Genomic DNA, 19,421 nt, shown 5'->3' with positions numbered 1-19,421 from the left:
AAATCTCATCTTCCGGGTGTTTCTCATCTCATATCATCGACCTGAGGATAATAAAACAGGATCTGCTGCGTAAAGGAACTCGGAGCTTTACGAAATGAGGTTGGCGGCCTCGTCGATGTTTGTATGTATTGGGTACATGTCTTAACTGACCTCAGCCATGTGTAAAGGTACTTTGTCACAACCTACCTTACCTTCTTGTCAATGAAGGCCGCTTCGGCCTACATGATGATTCAATGTTGCTGATATCCGCGATGCCCGGCGGAATTGAACCTCTCATCCGCCCTCTGGGAGGCGATCTCCCGTGCTTCCTTGACTCTCGATCCTGTTGTTTCTAATCATTCATGAGAAATCCTGAAGCACCACGAAACACCTCTAATTGTCAGCTCCGCGTCGAGGCCACGTTCTGTCTGATTACAAGTACCTAAGGTACGAATAGCAAGCCCGAGGCACCGAAGCATGTCTGTTGCTTCTTAGTGCTCTGGGGCAACGTCAGTGCTGTGCCGGAAACTGTGACCGTGCTATGCTGGTGCAGTTCTTTCCCGTCTGCTTGCCTGCTTTTGGCTTGCTTTTTCGCATTGTCTGGTCCGCCTGCCATGTGTAGTTTGTACTGAGGTGCGTGGCCGTCGAAGCCACATCAGCGCGCCAAGGGCTCTTGCCGTAGTCGCTTGAGCTAGGAGAAGATGGGGGTCGAATTCCATCCTAAAAAACGGGATGTGCTTTCTAAAAGTCCATCCGTCATACCGCTAGCCACCTAAGTAGGTAGGTAGTTTGCCTCGTGTTGGAGTCAGGACGAAAGAGTTCAACACGCAAACCTGAGAAGCTCACAAACAGGTCCCCAAAACTGCAAACCACGACAGCACGGGTACGATTATTCGTCTCCGTTATTCAGTCATGAATCATAGGGGTACAATGTGCCAAGGGTCTTCCGTTGGCAAACCATACCCCCATGGGAAACCAGCAACCACCTCAACAGAGGCACAAATTACCATGCTTCTTCATCTGCACGGCAGGGCTCAAACCAAGTCTCTCTTCCATTTGGGTACGATCGCTGACGGTAATGAGCTTACCAACAAGTCCATCCTCCAACTGCCTTTCTCTTGGGAGGGAACCCTTGGACATAGCCACGCTCTCTTGCATATCGGCTCCTTGCCGCCGTCGCCGGCTGCCTGGGTCTTCCCTATCAGCAGGGCCCTCCTGCTCCGGTTCACCTCGTCTCTCCAGCACGAACCCGCCACCCACGTCCCTCTTGGGAGACCAAGGTATCGGGTACTGCAACTACAAGCGGCGCAGCGTGTCCCAGCCGTGTGTCGACCTTCACTTCTCGCCAGGGTGGGCGCCGTATGCACCTCCGTCACACACCTGGGCACTGCGACGAAGGCGTTGCTGTTTGGGAGTCTGAACAAGCTACTGTATTCGTACCGAGTTTCCACACATGTGAAGAAGAGACATAGCTACCAGAACTGCCGCCAGACTTACTCGGCACCGTCTCTACCAACATTAAGCATTGGTTTGCAGCGTGCCGCACGCTGAATCGCCACCGCTGTGTGAATTCTGGCGAGTACCTCAGGGGCGTGCCTCGTACGGTGTGCGCTACTCCAGATACCTTACCTGAAGCTACGCCGATACACATCATCGACCTCCACTCCCCGAACAGGCCGCGACAACAAGTGGCCATTGGGGACTTGGCCCGTGAGAAGAACCGCCAAATCGACCCAATCGGCGGGGGGCCACAGAGATGAGGCAGCTTTCCATCTTGCCAGCTTGCTCAATCATCGTCGTACGCTGCGCAGTGCGTCCTTCTTCACTTCCCTCCGGTCGTGTTCCGTATCATCGCGTTGTTCTGCTACATGGGACGCAGTGGCTGGCCAAACTACACTTTATCACACCACAACGGTCGCTGGTCAGCATCTCCTTGTCTCCCACGTGGAACCCATCGACTAGCTTTCCGCATCCAGCTAACGGCTGAGGAGGTAAACTCCAACATCAATAGCTGCTGCCGTTTTCCAATACGTTTCCGTCTCTTGGGTTATATCAGGCATCCGATGGGACAGATCGGTACGGACTTGCTATCGGGAGAAAACGACGGCTCCAGGCCGGCTCTGTTGCACACGGAATCCGTATGAAGGAGCGTTTAAAGAGCTCCACAGGACCAAACCCTGACTTGCCGACTTAGGCGAGGCGTCATTTCGCTCCGATGGGATCAGTCCACAATGATGTATCACCCTTACCCCGAACCTACCAGTTGTCTTTGACCCCAACGTCTTTACAGGTATCCGCGATAGTGCACCGCTCTGCCGGTTGCCTCGCGGAGCGTCAAAACAGCTCGGCACGGGACGATGTGACCAGACCAACCACATGGGGCTCCTCGTCGTTTATTCACAATGGCGACTCTGGCAAATCGCCCCTCCCAGCATCGAGCAACAGCAACCTGATGGATCTAAAGGCTTCCGCCATGCTAACTGGCTGAGGTAGCTCGATGGAACAGGCTAAGCAGAAATCCAGGGGTGCTGCCACATGCCTCTCAGACGGGGCACGTTCTGAACCAATCCAAGGCTTCGAAGGCTCAGACTCTTGTCCCTCACAGGGCTCAGGCTTCGAGAAGGTTGGAAGAAGTGTGTCTCTTGGTTCGCACCGTTTTCAGCGGGCCTCTCAAATACGGGTAAGCCTGCTCAGGAGCCGTTCGTTCTGCTCAACTTGATATTCAGCCCTGTTCTCAAGTGTTCATCACCAAATCCAGTTCACGAAGCCGGCTGACGTGCAATGGCTCAATTTCGGTATACGAGAGTTCGAGACGACTTGGATCTGCAACTTGACAACTTTCAGGTCAGCATCACAATTTCGCATACATCTGTTATCTCCGGCCGGTACGGAGTATTCCGCGGCCTCTCGCCCGTCGACAAGTCATCTTCGGTGCCGCGTAACGCTCCGCCTCTTTTTCACTGAAATGAAAACAAAGCCCAAGATTGGAATACCCGGGAACACCTTCAGAACCGCGGCGCACTCATCAGCAAGCTCATTTCCGTCGAGGTTGTCTTCACTCGGGATCCCAACTTGACACGACTTCCAAGTTACAATCAGGCGCAGCTTGATTCGGACTGCGACATGAGCAGGCCGACGTCGAGCTCCGGGCTTTCAAGACACGCAACCAAGACAAAAGGCAATTGACAAGGTATTCAAACCTTGGTGGCAGATGGTATTGTTCTTTTGCGCATCTCAGTCGGGGCTGACGGTGCGGCTACGCGTCCCGCCGTTTCAAATGCTTACCATGAAGCACAACCGCAGCGCTGTTCCCTGTCCCCATCGCGGTTGGTCTTTCACGGGTCTGATCGACAGCCGGCGTGCTGTCAGAGTACACGGGAAGCCGGGTGATGTTCCGGATGCATTGTCATTCCCATGTCCAGGTACAAGTCTGCGGTGGCTATTGAAGGTGCAAGCTCACCGAGTATGGAATCGCCTCGGATCCAGGTGTGACTGTGAGTCTTATTCAAGGCTCAGGGCATATGTTCCCATTTTGCACTCAGTGAAGCTATGTTGGTCCTCGGGACAGCCCGCCTCGCTCTTTTAACGCTTCTATTTGCCAAACAAGGTGAGTTTGGAAGAAGTCATATCACATCGGACTCAATCCAGGAACCACGGAGTTTGATGCTTAGCTTACGCTAAAACCAAGCAAACATATAGCTGTCTCGGCAAGTGAGAAGTCGAGCAGAAGTACGGTACACGTCCCTTCGAAAATATCCCTTCGCTGGTCATCTGATGGGGTGGGCTGTTGGAGAAAGTAGAACAGACGCCGACTGCGTGTCTCGGGCACCAGAGCCGGGAAGCTATCCCAAGAGAAGTAACCTCCTCATAATGTGCCTCAGCTTGACGTGCGTCTACTCACATCGGCTTGCGAGGTTTGCCGCGCTGTCATCGACAATTGTGGCTGGGAGCTTGGGCCAGGGCTGTACCGAAGTTAAGCACCTGAATGGCCGAGTGGGATGAGCTGCAGCTTCTCTGCCGATGTGTCAGATTGGCGGCTGATGGGTTGGTTGTGAGGGCCAAAGTCATCTTTCAAGATCAACGTACGTAGTGGCCTTGGGTTGCAGAAGAGACAACATGTATGATGGCGCATGAAGAATCACCGAGGAGATGTTGCCGAGCGGGCAGGCAGGGCAGATGAGCCTTCTTCATTCTACCAACCCAAGAGCCAAGCGCCAGAACTCACTCATTATCAATGTATTGGCCTCGGTGACAGAATCTCCTGCAAAAAAAAGCCAGACATCAGGCCAGGTACCGCGAGGTTCGGCTCTTACAAGGTATCCAAGTGAAACGGCACGTGCAGGTTACGTCATTCATCGGTCGTCAAGTCCACGCCACGATGGGATTCGACGCGAGCATTGGCTACCAGCAAAGGGAGGCGTCAAGGCACACACGCAAGCTGTTACTCAAAACAAGCAGAAAAGCACGCACGGCACGGCAATTTTTGGCCGTGGCGCCTTCCCTTCCTGACCTCGTGTCTCGTGCCTGAACCCGGGCCTGGCTGGTGCATTTAAGCTTCTTCAGGTCGCCTCGGCTGGAATTGTCATCGTTTCCCTTTCGCATCAACAACCGAATACTCGATACCCTTGAAAGCATTTCAGTCGATCAGCAGATCTTTGCGTGCTTCGTCTTTTCTCACTTACAAATCCCATCAAGCATCATCCTCGACTCCGCACAAACTCAACCGTAAACATCAGACAAACCGACAACATGGGCGCCATCTCAGCCGTCTTTCTCGTCCTCATCACCATCCTTGGTACGTCCCCGCCAAATATAGACGCGCTGCCGAGACGAAAGTGTGCTAACAAACAAATGCAGTCCCGCCCATCGGCGTCTACGCCGTTGCTGGCTGTGGAATGGGTAAGTCCGTTGGCGATCAACGACCCCTCTTTCTTCCCTGGCCTGCATGAATACTGACCTGGGTCTGCGATAGATCTCCTCGTCAACATCTGCTTGACGGTTCTCGGATACCTCCCCGGCCACATCCACGCATTCTATGTCGAATACATCTACTACGACCGTCGCGAGCAGGCGCGGGAGGGCCGCATAGTAACCGGTCGCGCTCCGGGTGTCTACAGCGACAGAGTTCAGAGTGGCGGCCAAGGCTATGGAACGATTGCCCAGGGAACCGCCTAGGTTGAACGAGGGGAACGGGACTCGGTCGTGATAGCGCGCAACGGCGCCATATGATGGAACGAACAACGGCTACGGCAAGGGGTTTCGCGCGGCAGGTGCAGGACACGATGATGCGGCTGGTTGCTAGGGCTGCATGACCGGCGCCAGTAGCTTCACTCTTATCTACATGCCATGACACATTATGTACAAGCATAACTCCAGCAGTGGCGTATGAGAAAGCCGAGCTATACTTGAACATGAATTGTTTTGAAGTTAAAAAGGGTGTAAATTAAAGGGAAGCTACTGACGATGGGGAACGATGGGACAGCCACGGCTGTATCATTCAACAACAAAAAACAAAACAAACTACTTTATACCAAAACCCAGCGACCCGGGCGTGCCTGGCGCGCAGATGATGGTGCGGGATCTGTGTGTCAACGCATCGGGGTCCTCGCGGATGCCATATTGTAAAGCCCCGAGAGGTGAGGGGAAGAATGGAAGATATGATGGGCACGATGGAAGTCTTGGCGTTATGTGCTGCAGACGAGGACACTGATAAGAAGCGCCTCGACCGGCCGGACGACGAATGGGAAAAGACATGATGAAGTGATATAGCTAGGCAGGTGGTCTTCCACGACAACTTGTTCTCGACATTGGACTGCGATGGGAAATGGAAATGCCGAATCATGAGTCTGGCAAATCGCACTTCAGACAGCCGTAAATCTTACAGGTCCGGAGAGACGACCACGTCAATCGCCTCATTCGCCCTGCCGTAGCTGAGCAAATCCGAAGCAGTCAGTCTGGATCGCTGCGATTGAACCACCTCAGTCATATTGGACCAATGCTGGCCGGTGCTGCTGGTGACTGGTCAGATTTGGCTATGGCCTGGGCGTCTGAACGACAGGTTGGGGATGGTTTTGGAGGGAGGGGAAGTTGGGGACCGGAGCAAGAGCGGCAGCGGTAGCGTTAGCGGGGAGACAGTGTCTCTGTTGCACTTTGTGTCGCCTTTGGCACGGTCGAGACACCTGCCATTGGACGGCACTTGCTGGCAGCCGTGGCAGCGACAGGGGGGTTGGCGATGGACCACCCTTTGGCAGCCACGACACTCGTGCAGCACGCACCTGCTCGTTCGCTGGTGCTCGTTCGCTGGTGCTGCGTTGCTCTAGCCTGCATCTGTAATAGCCTCTCTCACCTCTCTCACTCTCTCGGTCTGCTTCCGACTTTCGACTGAGTTCCCGTTGTGTCTCTCTGTGTGTCTCGAAGCTAATGGCCTGTAGTGCCCTGCCTCGACTGCCTTAGCTTATTCTACCTCACATGTACGAAGGTATTAGCCTCCCGTCCCGTCCCCCCGCCTAATCGCTACGACCGGATGCAACTTCACACTAAACACTGCAAAGCCCAATTTCTCCTCCTCCTTTTCTGTGTTTATTATTTTGTTTTGTTCTCATCACCTTCGCAGGCCCCAGTCCAACTCCTCTGCGAAGGAACAGCAATTGCTGCAAGAAATCAGTGCGCGACCCCGTCAACCTGCTTCGAGGCGATCTGGATTGCATCCTCGACTCGACAGTATCCACCATCACATCACCACGCTCCATCGCCCGTCAATCTGTCTCACTCCCGCTCTTCTCTTTTTTTTACACTACGACTTTTGCCAGTCTCGACTTCCCCCAAAACTCCACCCCCGGCGGAAGTGGAAGGCCACAGATCCAGAACGGACGAGACGCACCTCCTGCTTAAGCAAGCAAGCCTACCTGCATATGCTCGCCCGCGAGCCAGAACCCGGTCGGAAAACGACATTCGACACTTACGTTCACGCGAGAACCGACACAGCCATGCCTCCGCATTCGCTGATCTGATTTCTGCTCTCTGATTTTCCCACATAACCGCCGCACGACAGAAAACACCACCTTGCTCTGAGCTCCTCATTGCTACCCTAGCAGCTCATGCTGCTGCCTTTTGACTGTACATATATATATAGCCCATCGCACAACACGCCAGAAAGTGAAGATGGACTCGGGGAAGACTTCGCCCAAGGACCGTTCTGGTCCATCTCAGTCCCGTCATTCCACCTCCGCAACTCACGCCCGGAGCTCTTCAGTTACAACACCATTTCCTCCACTCGCCTCCAAGAAAGCGAATCGAGACTCGCTTACTTTCTCTTTTCCCCCGTTATTTCAACCAAATACATCATCGACTTCTCTAGTTCCTTCGACCGCGGAGGGAAAGCCCATACCTCTCGACGATAGCACCGCGGCGCATCGCACCTCAGCTCTGCGAGAGCTTAACAGCAACTACCCCTCCCGCCACCGCTACGCCAAATCAACCGGCGCACAGAACAGCACCTACTCACAGCCCGTCATCGTGAGAACGTATTCCGGGTCTCATAGCCGACCTACGAGTACGAACCGAAGCAACGGCAACGGCGGTCTTGGTTCGAGGACTGCCTCCTCCGTTGTGAGCGGTCCGGCGGCGTCTGTCAGGCGCATCATTGCTCTGCGCACCCCATTCGGCGGCAGCAAGTCGGCTCAAAATGGCGGCTTGAGCAGAGGGATGGCGAAGAAGCGACTGGAAAGCCAGGAAGCCATGGCCAAACTACCTCCCGTCGAGGCATACAGCTTCAAAAGCATGATGGCCAACATCGAGTCGCAGGAGGGAGATAACAACATCAATGCCGACCTGGATCGCATTGCTGAAATATGTGCCCGGTCACGATACTCTTTGAGTAACCAGTACGAAGTTCACGTTGCACCTCACGGCTCCGGCGCGTCCTTCATCAGTCACGCTTCGTCTTCTCGGCGCCAGCGCAATAATGCCGGTCCTACTCTGGAGGCCGTGTCGGATGATGATCGGAGACACAGGAAACGACGAAGCAATGGCAGAAGGAGAAGCATAGCCATGGGGACACTTGAGACTATCATGTCGTCGAGTCGGTCATCCGAAGAAGATAAGTCAAAGAAGAAGTCAGCAGCTGAGATTACAGCGGAGGTGCGAGGCAGAGCTGCCGCTCGTAAATCCGGCAGCACGACACCCTCATCTTCAGTCAGCGAAAGAGGAGGGCCGTCGAACCAGGAGCAAAAGAAAGAACCACCTCCTCTGGAGAGAAGAAAGTCATCGTCCCTGGCTACCGCCATGTTGGAGTCCACGCGGCAGAGCCTTGCCGCCAATAACAACCAGTCTTCACCCCGAAGTTCCGCAAATGCCCTGGTCAGCGAACTGGCCCTGCCGAAGACTTCGACGAGCCACCTGGAAGTTCGGACGGACGTGGAAGAGAACGCGGGGTATCGCCATGCCCGCAAGAGTTCAGACGAAAGACGCCAGACCGACGTCTCTAAGCCGCAACACCACGAAACTCCAGCTCAGCCTGATCAGACGAAGCAGACTGGGAGCCTCTTGGCTGGACTTACTGGCTGGGTTCCTTGGAGACTGCCGCCCATCGTAGGGCTTGGCTCGGCATCCGCTCAGGGAGGCGTTCCGCGTAGCCACGCTGAAGGTAGTCTGCGAGACTTGCTGAAAACAACTGACGCCAAGAATAAGGGAAAGTCTGTCGAGGCGTAGTCTTGAGGATGTGAACATAATGAAAGAGACTGTGGAGCGGTAACGACTCTCACGGTATATACGACTGGATGACTAGGTCACATGGTACACGACGGCGGAGGCTTCTTCTCGCAACAGCGGTTCTGACCCAAAAGGATAACAAAACAGGTTTCGATACCCATATAAAGCGGAAGGCTATACACAAAAGCAAACAGGATACGGGAATGGGTGCCCTTCTCGCCATCTGTAACCACCAACACCTTTCACGATTTGACGATGATTTACGATTGTTTTCTTATGATATACAGAACAGGGAGGGCTGGTCGGGATATATGATTCTTTCAGATTGAGATTTGAATATGGCGTACACTCGGTTGTTTCTTGGAAATTGTCTCTTGTCGTGTGTTTGGCTTGTAAGATGGTCAAAGATCGGGGCGATCAAAAGCAAGAATACAGTCCATTTCACCAAAGGTGTCTGCTGCAGCTACACGGCTTGACATGTCGCTTGTGCAGATGTTGCTGAGAACCTGGCCGTGGCTCTATGCGTCCGAAAAGGGGTTTGTCAACTCAAGTCCCTGAATATCTGACGTACCTGTCCCCTGGAGAAGTCCATGTTGACTATAAAAGGGGTTACTGAGAAGAAACTGGCCTTCTACCACCATACGTTCACTTCGTCTGTTTGATTTTCTGCAGCTCGGGCGATATCCTTTGCATCTCCCGTCAGAGTCTTCTTCATGGAACTTGTAGAGAAGAGCCGACACAAGCTTCTGACGCCATTCTCAGTGTATACGGTACGAATGCGAAAGAAGTAGGGATGAGGAGCAGGCCCGGGGAGACTCGACATGAGACTGCTGGACCCGGCTCCGGGAAGGATCGTGGAGACCATACGCGCGAAGAATGGCGGAAGGTTTACGAGCGTGACAGCGGTGTTGCTTCGTGTCACGCTCAATTGGTTGGCTATGAGGACTCGACTTTGGTTCCGGTCGCGTGTTTTATATATGTGCGTAGATGCGAGCTGGACTTAGTGTACTCGGACTGCTTGCATGGGAGATACATTGGACGATGAATCTCGTTCAACAAGTCTATGAAGAAAAGCCAACCACTTGTCGGATATTCCATGTAGATACGAGGACGACGTTCTTACTTCCTAAGAGTCGACACTTATCATGCGGCAAACTCATTTGGTGCCAGTCTTTTAGCTACCTCCGTCTGCGTATATATTGATAAGATGTTCTTGGGGTAACGTCTTAACACCACATCTCGATGGGCACTTTGAAGGTAGGATAGTCATGTTCCACGGCGATCCCATCAGCATTTCATTTCTACTGCTCCGGGGGCTTTCATGGTGTCTAAGGTCCGTGGTTTTCTACCGTCCGGGAGGTATTCAAGACGTATAACAAGCCAAAGACCGCGGACAATACCAGTGCAGGCTCGAGAGGGCAAACGCGGCTTCATTTGTGGGGTCGAGATGGGCTGCGGATGAACGGGGCTCGCAACGGGCATCGGCTATTACATATCATGAGATAGGTAGAGGACTTCGAATGTTCGTCGATTTTGAAGCCATACTTGGGGGATTTTGGATGATAGAGTGATGATAGTAGCGTTTTATATGACTCGAAGACCCGGAACTGCGACGGCGTTCACTCAGACGACGCGCAATGATCATCTCTGAGAGGAAGTCCATCTTGCAGCACTTGGAGGTACATAAGAATGATTATGAATGGCGTTTTGATGAGCAGCGGAAAAGGCACCGACATGTGTCTTCCGCTGACTGGACGTTTTCCAGATGTTCCACTGTCACGGAATATGCTCTGCAGTCACGTCTTCTCCCACTTGAGGTCGACCGAGAACCCGGCTGCGTAATCATGGTGTCGCTGTCTCCCGTCTCTATCTTTCACTCGAACAGCCGAATACACGCAAGTCTCTGGCGTTCGTCTCCAAGATGCACCGGCGACTGTGTCCGGCTCGCTTTATCGGGGGATCGATCTAAATCTCCGATGCTTGATGAGCAGGAAGACACATAGCAGAGACGATCGCACACGCTTTTCTTGGGACGGCTAACTCAGCATAGCTAGAGTACTTATATACGAGAAGCCATGGCACTCTCGGGTCATCTGGCGCGACAAACCCGTCTTCCGAATCGACTGGACTTCCACCCAGCACCCTGTCTAGCATGAAATCCGTTGTGGCTATCATATATTGGCCGTGTGATGAGCCAGATGTTCAGATAGATTTCGAAGAAAGCCATTGCTATCTCACGGGTCGACCCTGTGTGTTCCTGCCATGTTCGGTGATATTGGCCATGCTGACAAGGTGATTTTTCCTCATTGAGTTGCGGTTGAAAATATGGACTATCGCACCACCTGTCACATGAGTGTGTAGTTTTGAAGTAATACCTGGCTAGAGGTGAAGAATAGAGTTGGAGGTTCAACAGACGCGTTCAGGGTCTCTGGGCAGACTGTCTCATTTTCCACTCCCCCGGACGACAGTATTCTGGATTTGCTACAAAACGTTACAAGAACCTCCAAATCTATGCTTTCCGCGATGAGACTGGCTCTACACAAGAAGGGGGGGCACTGGCGTCTGAGTAGTCCCCTTTATACTACGATATCGCACGGAAGATACAGCAAGAGTAGAAGGCATACAGTTCAAGTCTTCAGTGGTTCCAAGAACAGTGTAGTATGGATTACAGGCAGTGCCCAGGCTCGGAACTATCTCATGAACAAAACTGGTTTCTTGACGCTATTGACACCATCTTCCATCGAAGCTCTGGAAGGCAGCGGACTGTTCCATGAAACTTGTTTCACTTCATACTCGAATTTGACAGGAACCCCGACCGCAGAGGTCTAGCTACACATGGTGGACTGCGTCAACCATACATGGATCTTTCGGGGGCCCCTTTAAAATGGCCTGTGGCCTTGTAGGTCGTGAGGCGATCAGCAGCCTTGTTTGCCATGTTGTTTGTTTCAATCGATTTGCATTGTCCATCAATCGTCGCTCCTCACGAGATACACGCGCCGCATCAAATCTACAACCAGGCCGCACCATGATGCATCTATTCGTCTCTCACCGTCATCACTGTCTTCGTTCTCTTATTCCCTAATCCACAAAGGCATTCGACAAGCGATCTGGAAGCTCTTGTTCGGGAACGAAATGATGGAAACAGTGTATCTAACGATTTGGGTAGTTTTCCGTTGAGCTTCGAGACAATTTGCAGCTGGCCTTCCCGCGTTATCGATGCGACTGACGACCTGGTAGAACACAGCTTCATCCGAATACAGGCAACTTAGCATACTCAAACCACCACATACGACCATGCTCTCTGGAGAATTCGGGATCCCGGCCGCTCTCCCATAGATGAACTCATCACGCTAAATAGTAGCCTAGTGCATAGCACGACTTTGTGCCATGTCGGACCACCTCTATCCCAGAACTTTGAGCTATTGAAATGAATAATATCACGGTGGCTCTCTATGATACCGTGGCAACTTCTAGCGAATAAGGATTTCACGCCACTTCAACGTCCCGGCGCAGTCTACCAAGTATTTAGATTAATTCCCTAGCACCTCAAACGCGGTTGGGGGCTCGCAAGCTACCTATTAACTAGTTAGAAACTGCTGCAACTATGCTATATCCGGCTGACAGTGACGCCGTCATCTGCTGCTCATGACTTGAACGATTGACCTTTCCGGCGAAACGTAACTGCCGAATACACGGAATAAACGGGATCACACCATCGTCTGCAGCCACCACAGAGGCTTCATTGTCTGAACTGCCCAGTCGCGTTGCTAAAAGTCAAGACCGCGCGCCAGCCACGTGGTGCGGCCGACTGTGTTTTGGAACCTGAGCCACATAATTGTCATCTTGACCTTCCACAGCGAGATGGCGTCTGCTCTGGCGGAAGTCTGGCTTGTAACGTCGATCCATTTTGCCGGCCGGCATTGACAGCTTTGCCACACCCCTATACACATCTCTTCCCATATGCTCTCCCTCCGTCCCCGAATCCCATTGCTTTTCGAACATGCCAAAGTGACAGTAAGCTCGCCGACCTCGCCGACACTTTGGTTTGACGTTAAACCTTAAAGTACCGTTGCGATGATGAAGACATGGGTTGGCCTTTTCTTGGCCCTAACGTTCGGCATCGATATCGTCGTGGCTGCGTCAACCCCTGACATTGCGGCTTACCCACCATGCGCTGTAAGTCACTGATCTGGCTCCATGTCGTATCCTCAGAGGCTGACTATGATACGCTATGAAGGTAAGCTGCATCGTCAAGGGCCTGCCTCAGTCCCCCTGCACTGGGATGAATCAGACTTGTCTCTGCGCAGACCCCGTCTTCAATGATGTCGTGGGTGCTTGCCTAAAGACCGGCTGTACGGTAAAGGAGCAGTTGAGTACGTTTACTGCCCGAGTCCATCATTATTTGCCTGACCTTTTCACAGGTGCTGCGAACTTGACCTGGGTGAACTGCGGCTTCCAGTTGACCGACAACACCAAATTGCCTCGATTCCTTACTGGCCTCCTCTTTATCTTACCAACCGTGTTTATAATCATCCGCCTCGCAAACAAATGGGTAAACCCGTCGTCATGGGCCGCTGATGACCTAGCTATTCTGCTTGGCTATGTAAACATTCCTGGACCCCCGGATGCCAAATAGCTTCTAATCGACGCAGGCTCTCACGGTCCCTTTCCTCCCTATCATATACCGATGTAAGAAGCTCCCTCTTCTGTCTCAAGAGAATGTAAACTGACGTGATATCCAGCATTGGAATTGGGTCTCGGAAAAGATATCTGGACTCTTCAGCCGGACAAGATCACCGAGTTTCTCAAGGCAAGTTGCATCAGCACACACATCCAGGGAGCCCATGTTCGTCGCCTAGCTAATACCGGACCAGATTGTGTTCGTCTCGCAAATCTTTTATATATCAGGCCTCTGTCTTGTGAAGGCGTCGATCATATTCTTCTTTCTCCGAATATTCCCCTCCGTCCGCTTCCGAAAAGTCGTATGGGTAACTCAAGGGGTCAATTTTCTCGCCGCAGTCTTATATCTCATTCTCACATTCACACAATGCGACCCGCTTCCGTTATACTGGCTTGGTTGGGACGGTGGGCAAGCTGGCCACTGCCGGGATTTCAATAAGCTCGTGTTGAGCCATGTTGGTGTCAATATCACACTTGATATTTGGATGCTGGCGCTCCCTTTGACGCAGCTCTATAAGCTTAACCTGAGGTTGAAGAAGAAGATTGGTGTTATTCTTATGTTCAGTGTCGGTCTATTGTAAGTTAACCTAGCCCTCTTGTTGTGCGTCATCCACAGCATATGCTAACAAGCGCCAGTCTCACAGCTGTCAGCGCAGTTCGAATTTCAACCCTCATACAGTTTGCTACTACAAACAATATAACATGTCAGTCACTTCTAATGAGACTCACATGGGAGTTCACAACTAACACCCACTAGCTGAGGCTCTATGGGTATACGTGTGGTCTTTCATTGAGCTGTGCGTCGGCATATCTGTCGCCTGTATGCCGAATGCAAGCCAGCTGTGGCGGAGTGGATTGACAAAAGCCAAGGACCTGAGTGCGGCTGCATCGAGCAAGGAGAGACCTACATCTGCAACTGAAATGATTGCGTCGCCAAAACGGAAGTCTACTTCGCAGGATATCTCGTTGGTCTCTACCGCGGAAGCTTTGGTCACGCCGGATGTTTGAGGTCGTACAACGAGAGACTTTCTCTCTGTTCTTTTCACTGCATATGTGGTACTAAAAGCATCACAATTTTTTCCCTTGACATGCAGTCAGATCGGATTGACAAACGCGCTTTTGGGATCCGAACGAGAAACATAGCTGAGCCTTGGTTGTCCTGATGGTGTCCACTAAATGAAGTTATCAGGAAATCTGTTTTTTTTAATACCTCTGTCTTGGAAAATTTGACGCACTTCGGCGCGGGCCGAGAAACAGCACACTGCTCAGACTTCATCTCTCTCATCCACGAAGTACACCATTCCATACAGGCAGTAAAAATGCAAGGAGATACCGGAGGACTTCTTGCCGAAGAGTGTCTTCGTAGCTATGCCATGGCAATCAGTGCCATCTTGACCATTACCAACTGTCCCGCCTCATCTTTCTTGTCGTTGATGTATTCAGACCGATGACTACGGACGCATATATACAGTGACAACGCAAGCTAACTGACAGTGGCGATCATATAGATCATATCATATCTCAACGGCGACGACCGGAATCTTAAGGATGCAACGCGTTTCCTCGTCTCTTAAAATGCTGCCTGGGCGATCAAACGTCACTTGTAAGTCCTGCTCTACATCGCCTCAAGCCACGAGAAGCAATCCACGAGAAGCAATCCACGCACAAGAGGGAGTAATCACCTATGGCATGCGTGCTGAACAAGTCGTGAGTCCGCCCCATGTCTTGGTATATTTCCCAACAGCGATAACTTATACCATGCCTACAACGCCCACAGACACTCCCTAGATGCCATGTGCCAGCTAATCCTACAGCCACTCGATCAAAAGCCATCGCTATCTCCAGTCATCGCTTCTCCAATACCCGGTAGTACGAGGGATAGTCTCGCGGGAGCCAGCGGTAAAGAGTTGATGTATGTGTGTGATGGAGAGAGAAAAAGGCAAAACAAGTCCCACACCCGAACCTCAAAAACCACTATGCCACATCGTCCAACCATAAACTTCAGTTCCCCAACGCCATGCCAACGCAAATAATGCAGATAAGTAACGGGATGCGAGTGTACCCCCACGCAGGCCTCCCCTCCTGTGCGGTACCATATGAGCCAAGCCAAGCCAGTATCGCCAGCATTCACCGTCGTGGAATCTCCTAGGCTTTCGGACGTTCCGCAGGGACTGCAGCATTGCCCTCAAGTTGTACTCTCTTCGCTTCGCCACGCTCGTCATGAGCCTCGTTCTCTCTTTTTCGATCTCTTGATTTGTTGTCCTTTCCAGACGACGCTGCCGCTGCAGCTCGCCGAGCCTCCTTCTCCTTACGCTCGTTTTCGCGTCGCAGGGCCTTCGATTCGAACTCGTGCCAGTCGCCGTCTAGCGTTGCAAGCCTATTCAAATCATTAGCGTAATGTCAGAAAAAAGGATCACGTGGGATACTCACTCCACAGCCTGCCGAGGAGGAGGGTCTTCGGAGGTGAAATATTCGTCGGCTAGAACTTCCGCAGCGGAGGGCCTCTTCGCAGGATCGTAGCGGAACATGGCAGCCAGAAGTCGGTAAGCAGCAGGAGGCAGTCTCTCCTGATACTTCTCGGCGAAAGTATTTGCTTTGCGGTAGCCTGGTCGCAGGAGTTCGAACCAGGCCATGTCGACGAGACCTGGCCACTCAGCTTTGTTTGGAGTTCCCATTACGGCATAAATCTTGTCCAGCTGGTTGATCTCGCTTCCGTCGCCTGGAAAGATGGCATGGCGAGTGAAGATCTCCACCATGACACAAGCAGCGCTCCAGACGTCGCAAGCCGGTCCGTACTGTGTCTCTCCGAGTAGTAGTTCTGGTGAACGGTACCAGATAGTGATAACTCGATTGGTGTAATCCAGCTGGTGCCTCTTTGCATAAAAACGAGCCAGACCGAAATCTGCCAGTTTGAGGATTCCGTCGCTGCTGACAAGAATGTTGGCAGCCTTGATGTCGCGGTGGAGGACGCCACGCTTGTGCAGGTAGTCGAGACCATCAAAAAGCTGCTTGGCCATGTGCTTCTTCTGAGCTGCGTCCAACTTGAAGGTCGGATGATTCAGAATACCCGTCAGGTCATGGGAGAGGTACTCAAATACCATGAAGCAGTCGTTCTTCTCGACCATGACTTCTTGCAACTGAACAATGTTGGTGTGCCTCAGTGACTGGAGTAACTTGATCTCTCGGACCGCCGTGACTGGGAACCCGTCTCTTTCACCTTCCATGCGGATGCGCTTGAGAGCCACCAGGCCCTTGGTGTACACATGCAACGCCTTGAAGACTTTTCCGTACGTACCGGAACCTACCACAGATTCGTTGCCAGGCTTGCGAAAGTAAACCGAGTCTGACTTCTTCAAGTCTTCGGGCAAGACTGGTCCAGGCTTGAGCCGCTTCATCGTCTTCTTTATCTTGCGTGTTCTCGGAGGAGCAGGCTGGCGTGGTCCGGGAGGGGGCTGATGCCGGTCCTGTCGTGCCCTGGCTGACGCAGGTTCGGTTGGAGCACTGCGCAGTATGTCCTTGTCGATGGCCTTCTTCTCTTTCTCCTTCTCCTTTTCTTTCTCCCGGCCCCTGTCTCGATCCCGATCTCTATCCCGATCGCGGTCGCGGTCGCGGTCACGGTCTCGCTCACGGTCTCGATCACGTTCACGATCTCTGCCTCGGTCGCGGTCGCGGTCACGGTCGTGGCCACGATCCCGATCACGTTCGCGGTCACGATCACGGTCTCGGTCTCGGTCGCGATCCCTTGAATCGTTCTGCTGGGGAGCATCGCGCCGTTGGGGAGCAGCGTTGAACTTCTGAGAGATCTCCGGCTTAGGCGCCGTCGGAGTGGGCTTTGCAGATGCCTTAAACGCAAAGCTGAACTTCGACGACGACTGAGCAGCCGGACCGGCGGGCGGTACTCTGTTGGTTCGCTGAGTATCACTCTCAGCTGTCTTCTCAGACGGGGTGGTATCTTCGACCTGCAAGTCTTTCGACGGACGGAATGGGTTATCGCTCTCTGTGGCGTTGTCGCCGACATCCGATTGATTGCTTTGAGCCGGAGTGGCGGACTGCTGTGAATTGGCATCCTCAGCTTGGCTGAACTGTCCACGCGAACCAGACGGATGATTGTTGTTCGTCCATTGAGCACTCTTGAAGCCATTGCCCCGATAGCCACCTCGGCCGGAGCCGAACTGGCCTCCTCGGAAAGCAGCTCCACCACCGCGAAAATTGCCTCTGAAGTTTCCCTGGGAAAACTGCTGCATGGGCCCGGTAGGAGCGGATGGTGGCGGTGAGAATGATTGATTTGGAGTGTAGGAGCCTTGCGGACCAGTTGGGGGGCCAAAATTGGTTTGTGGGTATTGAGGGGGATATTGGCTAAATGGATGTTAGGGATAGTCTAGAGAAGGGATGATAGATTGATGGGAAACATACTGCGTCGGAGAAAATTGCTGAGAACCCCAGTTGCCTCTGCCAGCCCCGTAGGGCGACTGATTCGGGGACGCATTATAGGAATTTGGAGTCGGCTGCGGGGATTGGGAAAACTGGCGCGGGTCGCTGAACTGTTGGTTGAACGCGGCCGGCATTTGCTGGTTCGAGGCGAAGCCTCCCCTATGATTGCTTCTGCCACTCATGCTGACCTCCACGCTATTAGCAGCTGAAGATGGTTGGGACTTGGACGGCTGCCGTGACTCTTCAGCTTGCGGTACCCGCCTGCTCGATCCTCTGCTAGCGGATCGAGAAGAGGCACGAGACCGAGGCTCCTTATGACGCTGGCGTTCCCTGGAGCTGCGACGTGGAGAAGTCTGGCGGCGGTCACTCCTGGTAGACGTGGATGGTTCCCGAGCAGAAGATCTTTGTCGATGGCTAGGCAGCGGAGAACGGTCCCTTCTCCGAGGTGGTGATGTGTCGCGACGATGCGCGGGGGAGTAGTCTCGGCCGCGTCTCCGGTCTCTGCCAGGTGACCTTGACCTACTGCGACGGCTTCTATGACTTCTCTCCTTGAGCTTTGATCTGTATTCTCGTCGATCGGGGCTTGGTGATCGTCGTGAAGGCCGAGGGGAGCTGCGTGCGTTCCGACTAGAGTCGGCAGGGGGTGCGGAGTCTCTGCGGTCACGTCGGAGGCTGTTGTCTCGTCTGGAATGCCTCCTGTCCGCAGCAGCTCTATCTGTGCTTCGACTTCTCGGCCGCTTTGTTGACGGCGATAAGGGATGGTCGTCACCTCGAGGGTGTCCTCGACTGCGATCTCTGTGTGACCTGGTTCGGGAGTCGCGCCGCGAGTCGCCGCTGTCTCTGCCACGAGATCGATCACGGAGGTCTTCCTTGTACTTTTCGCGACGTGTAGGTGACGGAGATGCACGGCGGTGGCGTTCTCTGCTACGATCGCGAGATCTATGGTGGTTTCGGCCAGAAGGCTGTGCCTTGTCGTGGAAAAGGTCGCGCGGTTTGGTGTCTTGCGATCTGTCGGAGTCCCGAGCTCGACGGGATGGAGGCGTGGGAGATCTGCGGGAGCGTGTCACTTCTCGACCAGCTCGGCCTCGGTCTCTGCGCTCATCGCCTGGTCTGCGGTCGTCTCTCATGGCGACATGTCGAGATCGGTTGTGGTGGTAGGACTCCATCGCAGCAGGCGATTGATTTGAGTTTTTAGTTGCAAGCACGTTGCCTGCCGAGGTTTTGCCGATAACGCGACAAATCCAGCCTGATAAGCGGGATATGCACTTGTCGAGGTGTCAAAGGCGATGCGAACCACCAAGACAAAATAGTTGACAGAAGACGGTAAAAAACCAGGCAGCGGATGGAAAGGCAAGGGTTTTGCCTTGCAGAGTAGAGCAGCCCATCGCAACCGCCTGGCTCGATAGATCGTCGCAGGCTCGCAGGGTTAGTATAAGCAGGCGTGTAGTGCACAGTTCCCGCCCCAGCATGCCATACCACCACCCGGCTCAGATAATCGCCGCATGTCGAAATCCTCCACGACGGCGTGGCGCACTTGCAGAACCACGGCGACAGAAATTGTCCTTCTGCAAAATTTCCTGTGGCAGACAAGCACCTGTCCAAACATCAACCGACCTAGGTTC

At 53.1% G+C, this 19,421-nt stretch overlaps 4 protein-coding genes across 4 annotated transcripts; 3 read left to right on the top strand and 1 right to left on the bottom strand.

Annotated features, from left to right (window-relative positions):
• Positions 1-4,728: 4,728 nt before the first annotated feature.
• Positions 4,729-5,154, top strand: CkaCkLH20_01186 (uncharacterized protein; the record flags this gene model as incomplete). The annotated part of the gene is made up of 3 exons (XM_038883905.1): positions 4,729-4,774; positions 4,837-4,878; positions 4,952-5,154. 3 exons carry the CDS (start codon positions 4,729-4,731, stop codon positions 5,152-5,154), a joined length of 291 nt encoding a protein of 96 aa, XP_038750497.1.
• Positions 5,155-7,404: 2,250 nt separating this feature from the next.
• CkaCkLH20_01185 (uncharacterized protein) lies at positions 7,405-8,688 on the top strand (the record flags this gene model as incomplete). Its single annotated transcript, XM_038883904.1, has 1 exon — positions 7,405-8,688. One exon carries the CDS (start codon positions 7,405-7,407, stop codon positions 8,686-8,688), a length of 1,284 nt encoding a protein of 427 aa, XP_038750496.1.
• Positions 8,689-12,762: 4,074 nt separating this feature from the next.
• On the top strand, positions 12,763-14,376 carry CkaCkLH20_01184 (CFEM domain-containing protein; the record flags this gene model as incomplete). The annotated part of the gene is made up of 8 exons (XM_038883903.1): positions 12,763-12,864; positions 12,926-13,061; positions 13,110-13,291; positions 13,341-13,377; positions 13,431-13,534; positions 13,878-13,945; positions 14,005-14,072; positions 14,126-14,376. 8 exons carry the CDS (start codon positions 12,763-12,765, stop codon positions 14,374-14,376), a joined length of 948 nt encoding a protein of 315 aa, XP_038750495.1.
• A 1,137-nt stretch (positions 14,377-15,513) lies between these two features.
• Positions 15,514-17,933, bottom strand: CkaCkLH20_01183 (uncharacterized protein; the record flags this gene model as incomplete). Its single annotated transcript, XM_038883902.1, has 3 exons — positions 15,514-15,745; positions 15,799-17,724; positions 17,782-17,933. 3 exons carry the CDS (start codon positions 17,931-17,933, stop codon positions 15,514-15,516), a joined length of 2,310 nt encoding a protein of 769 aa, XP_038750494.1.
• Positions 17,934-19,421: the final 1,488 nt, after the last annotated feature.

The sequence above is a fragment of the Colletotrichum karsti genome (assembly GCF_011947395.1).
Source record: "Colletotrichum karsti strain CkLH20 chromosome Unknown Scaffold3, whole genome shotgun sequence".
Taxonomy (NCBI): Eukaryota; Fungi; Ascomycota; class Sordariomycetes; order Glomerellales; family Glomerellaceae; genus Colletotrichum; species Colletotrichum karsti.
The sequence above is the reverse complement of the archived record's forward strand: the minus strand, read 5'-3'. Positions and strand labels throughout refer to the sequence as shown.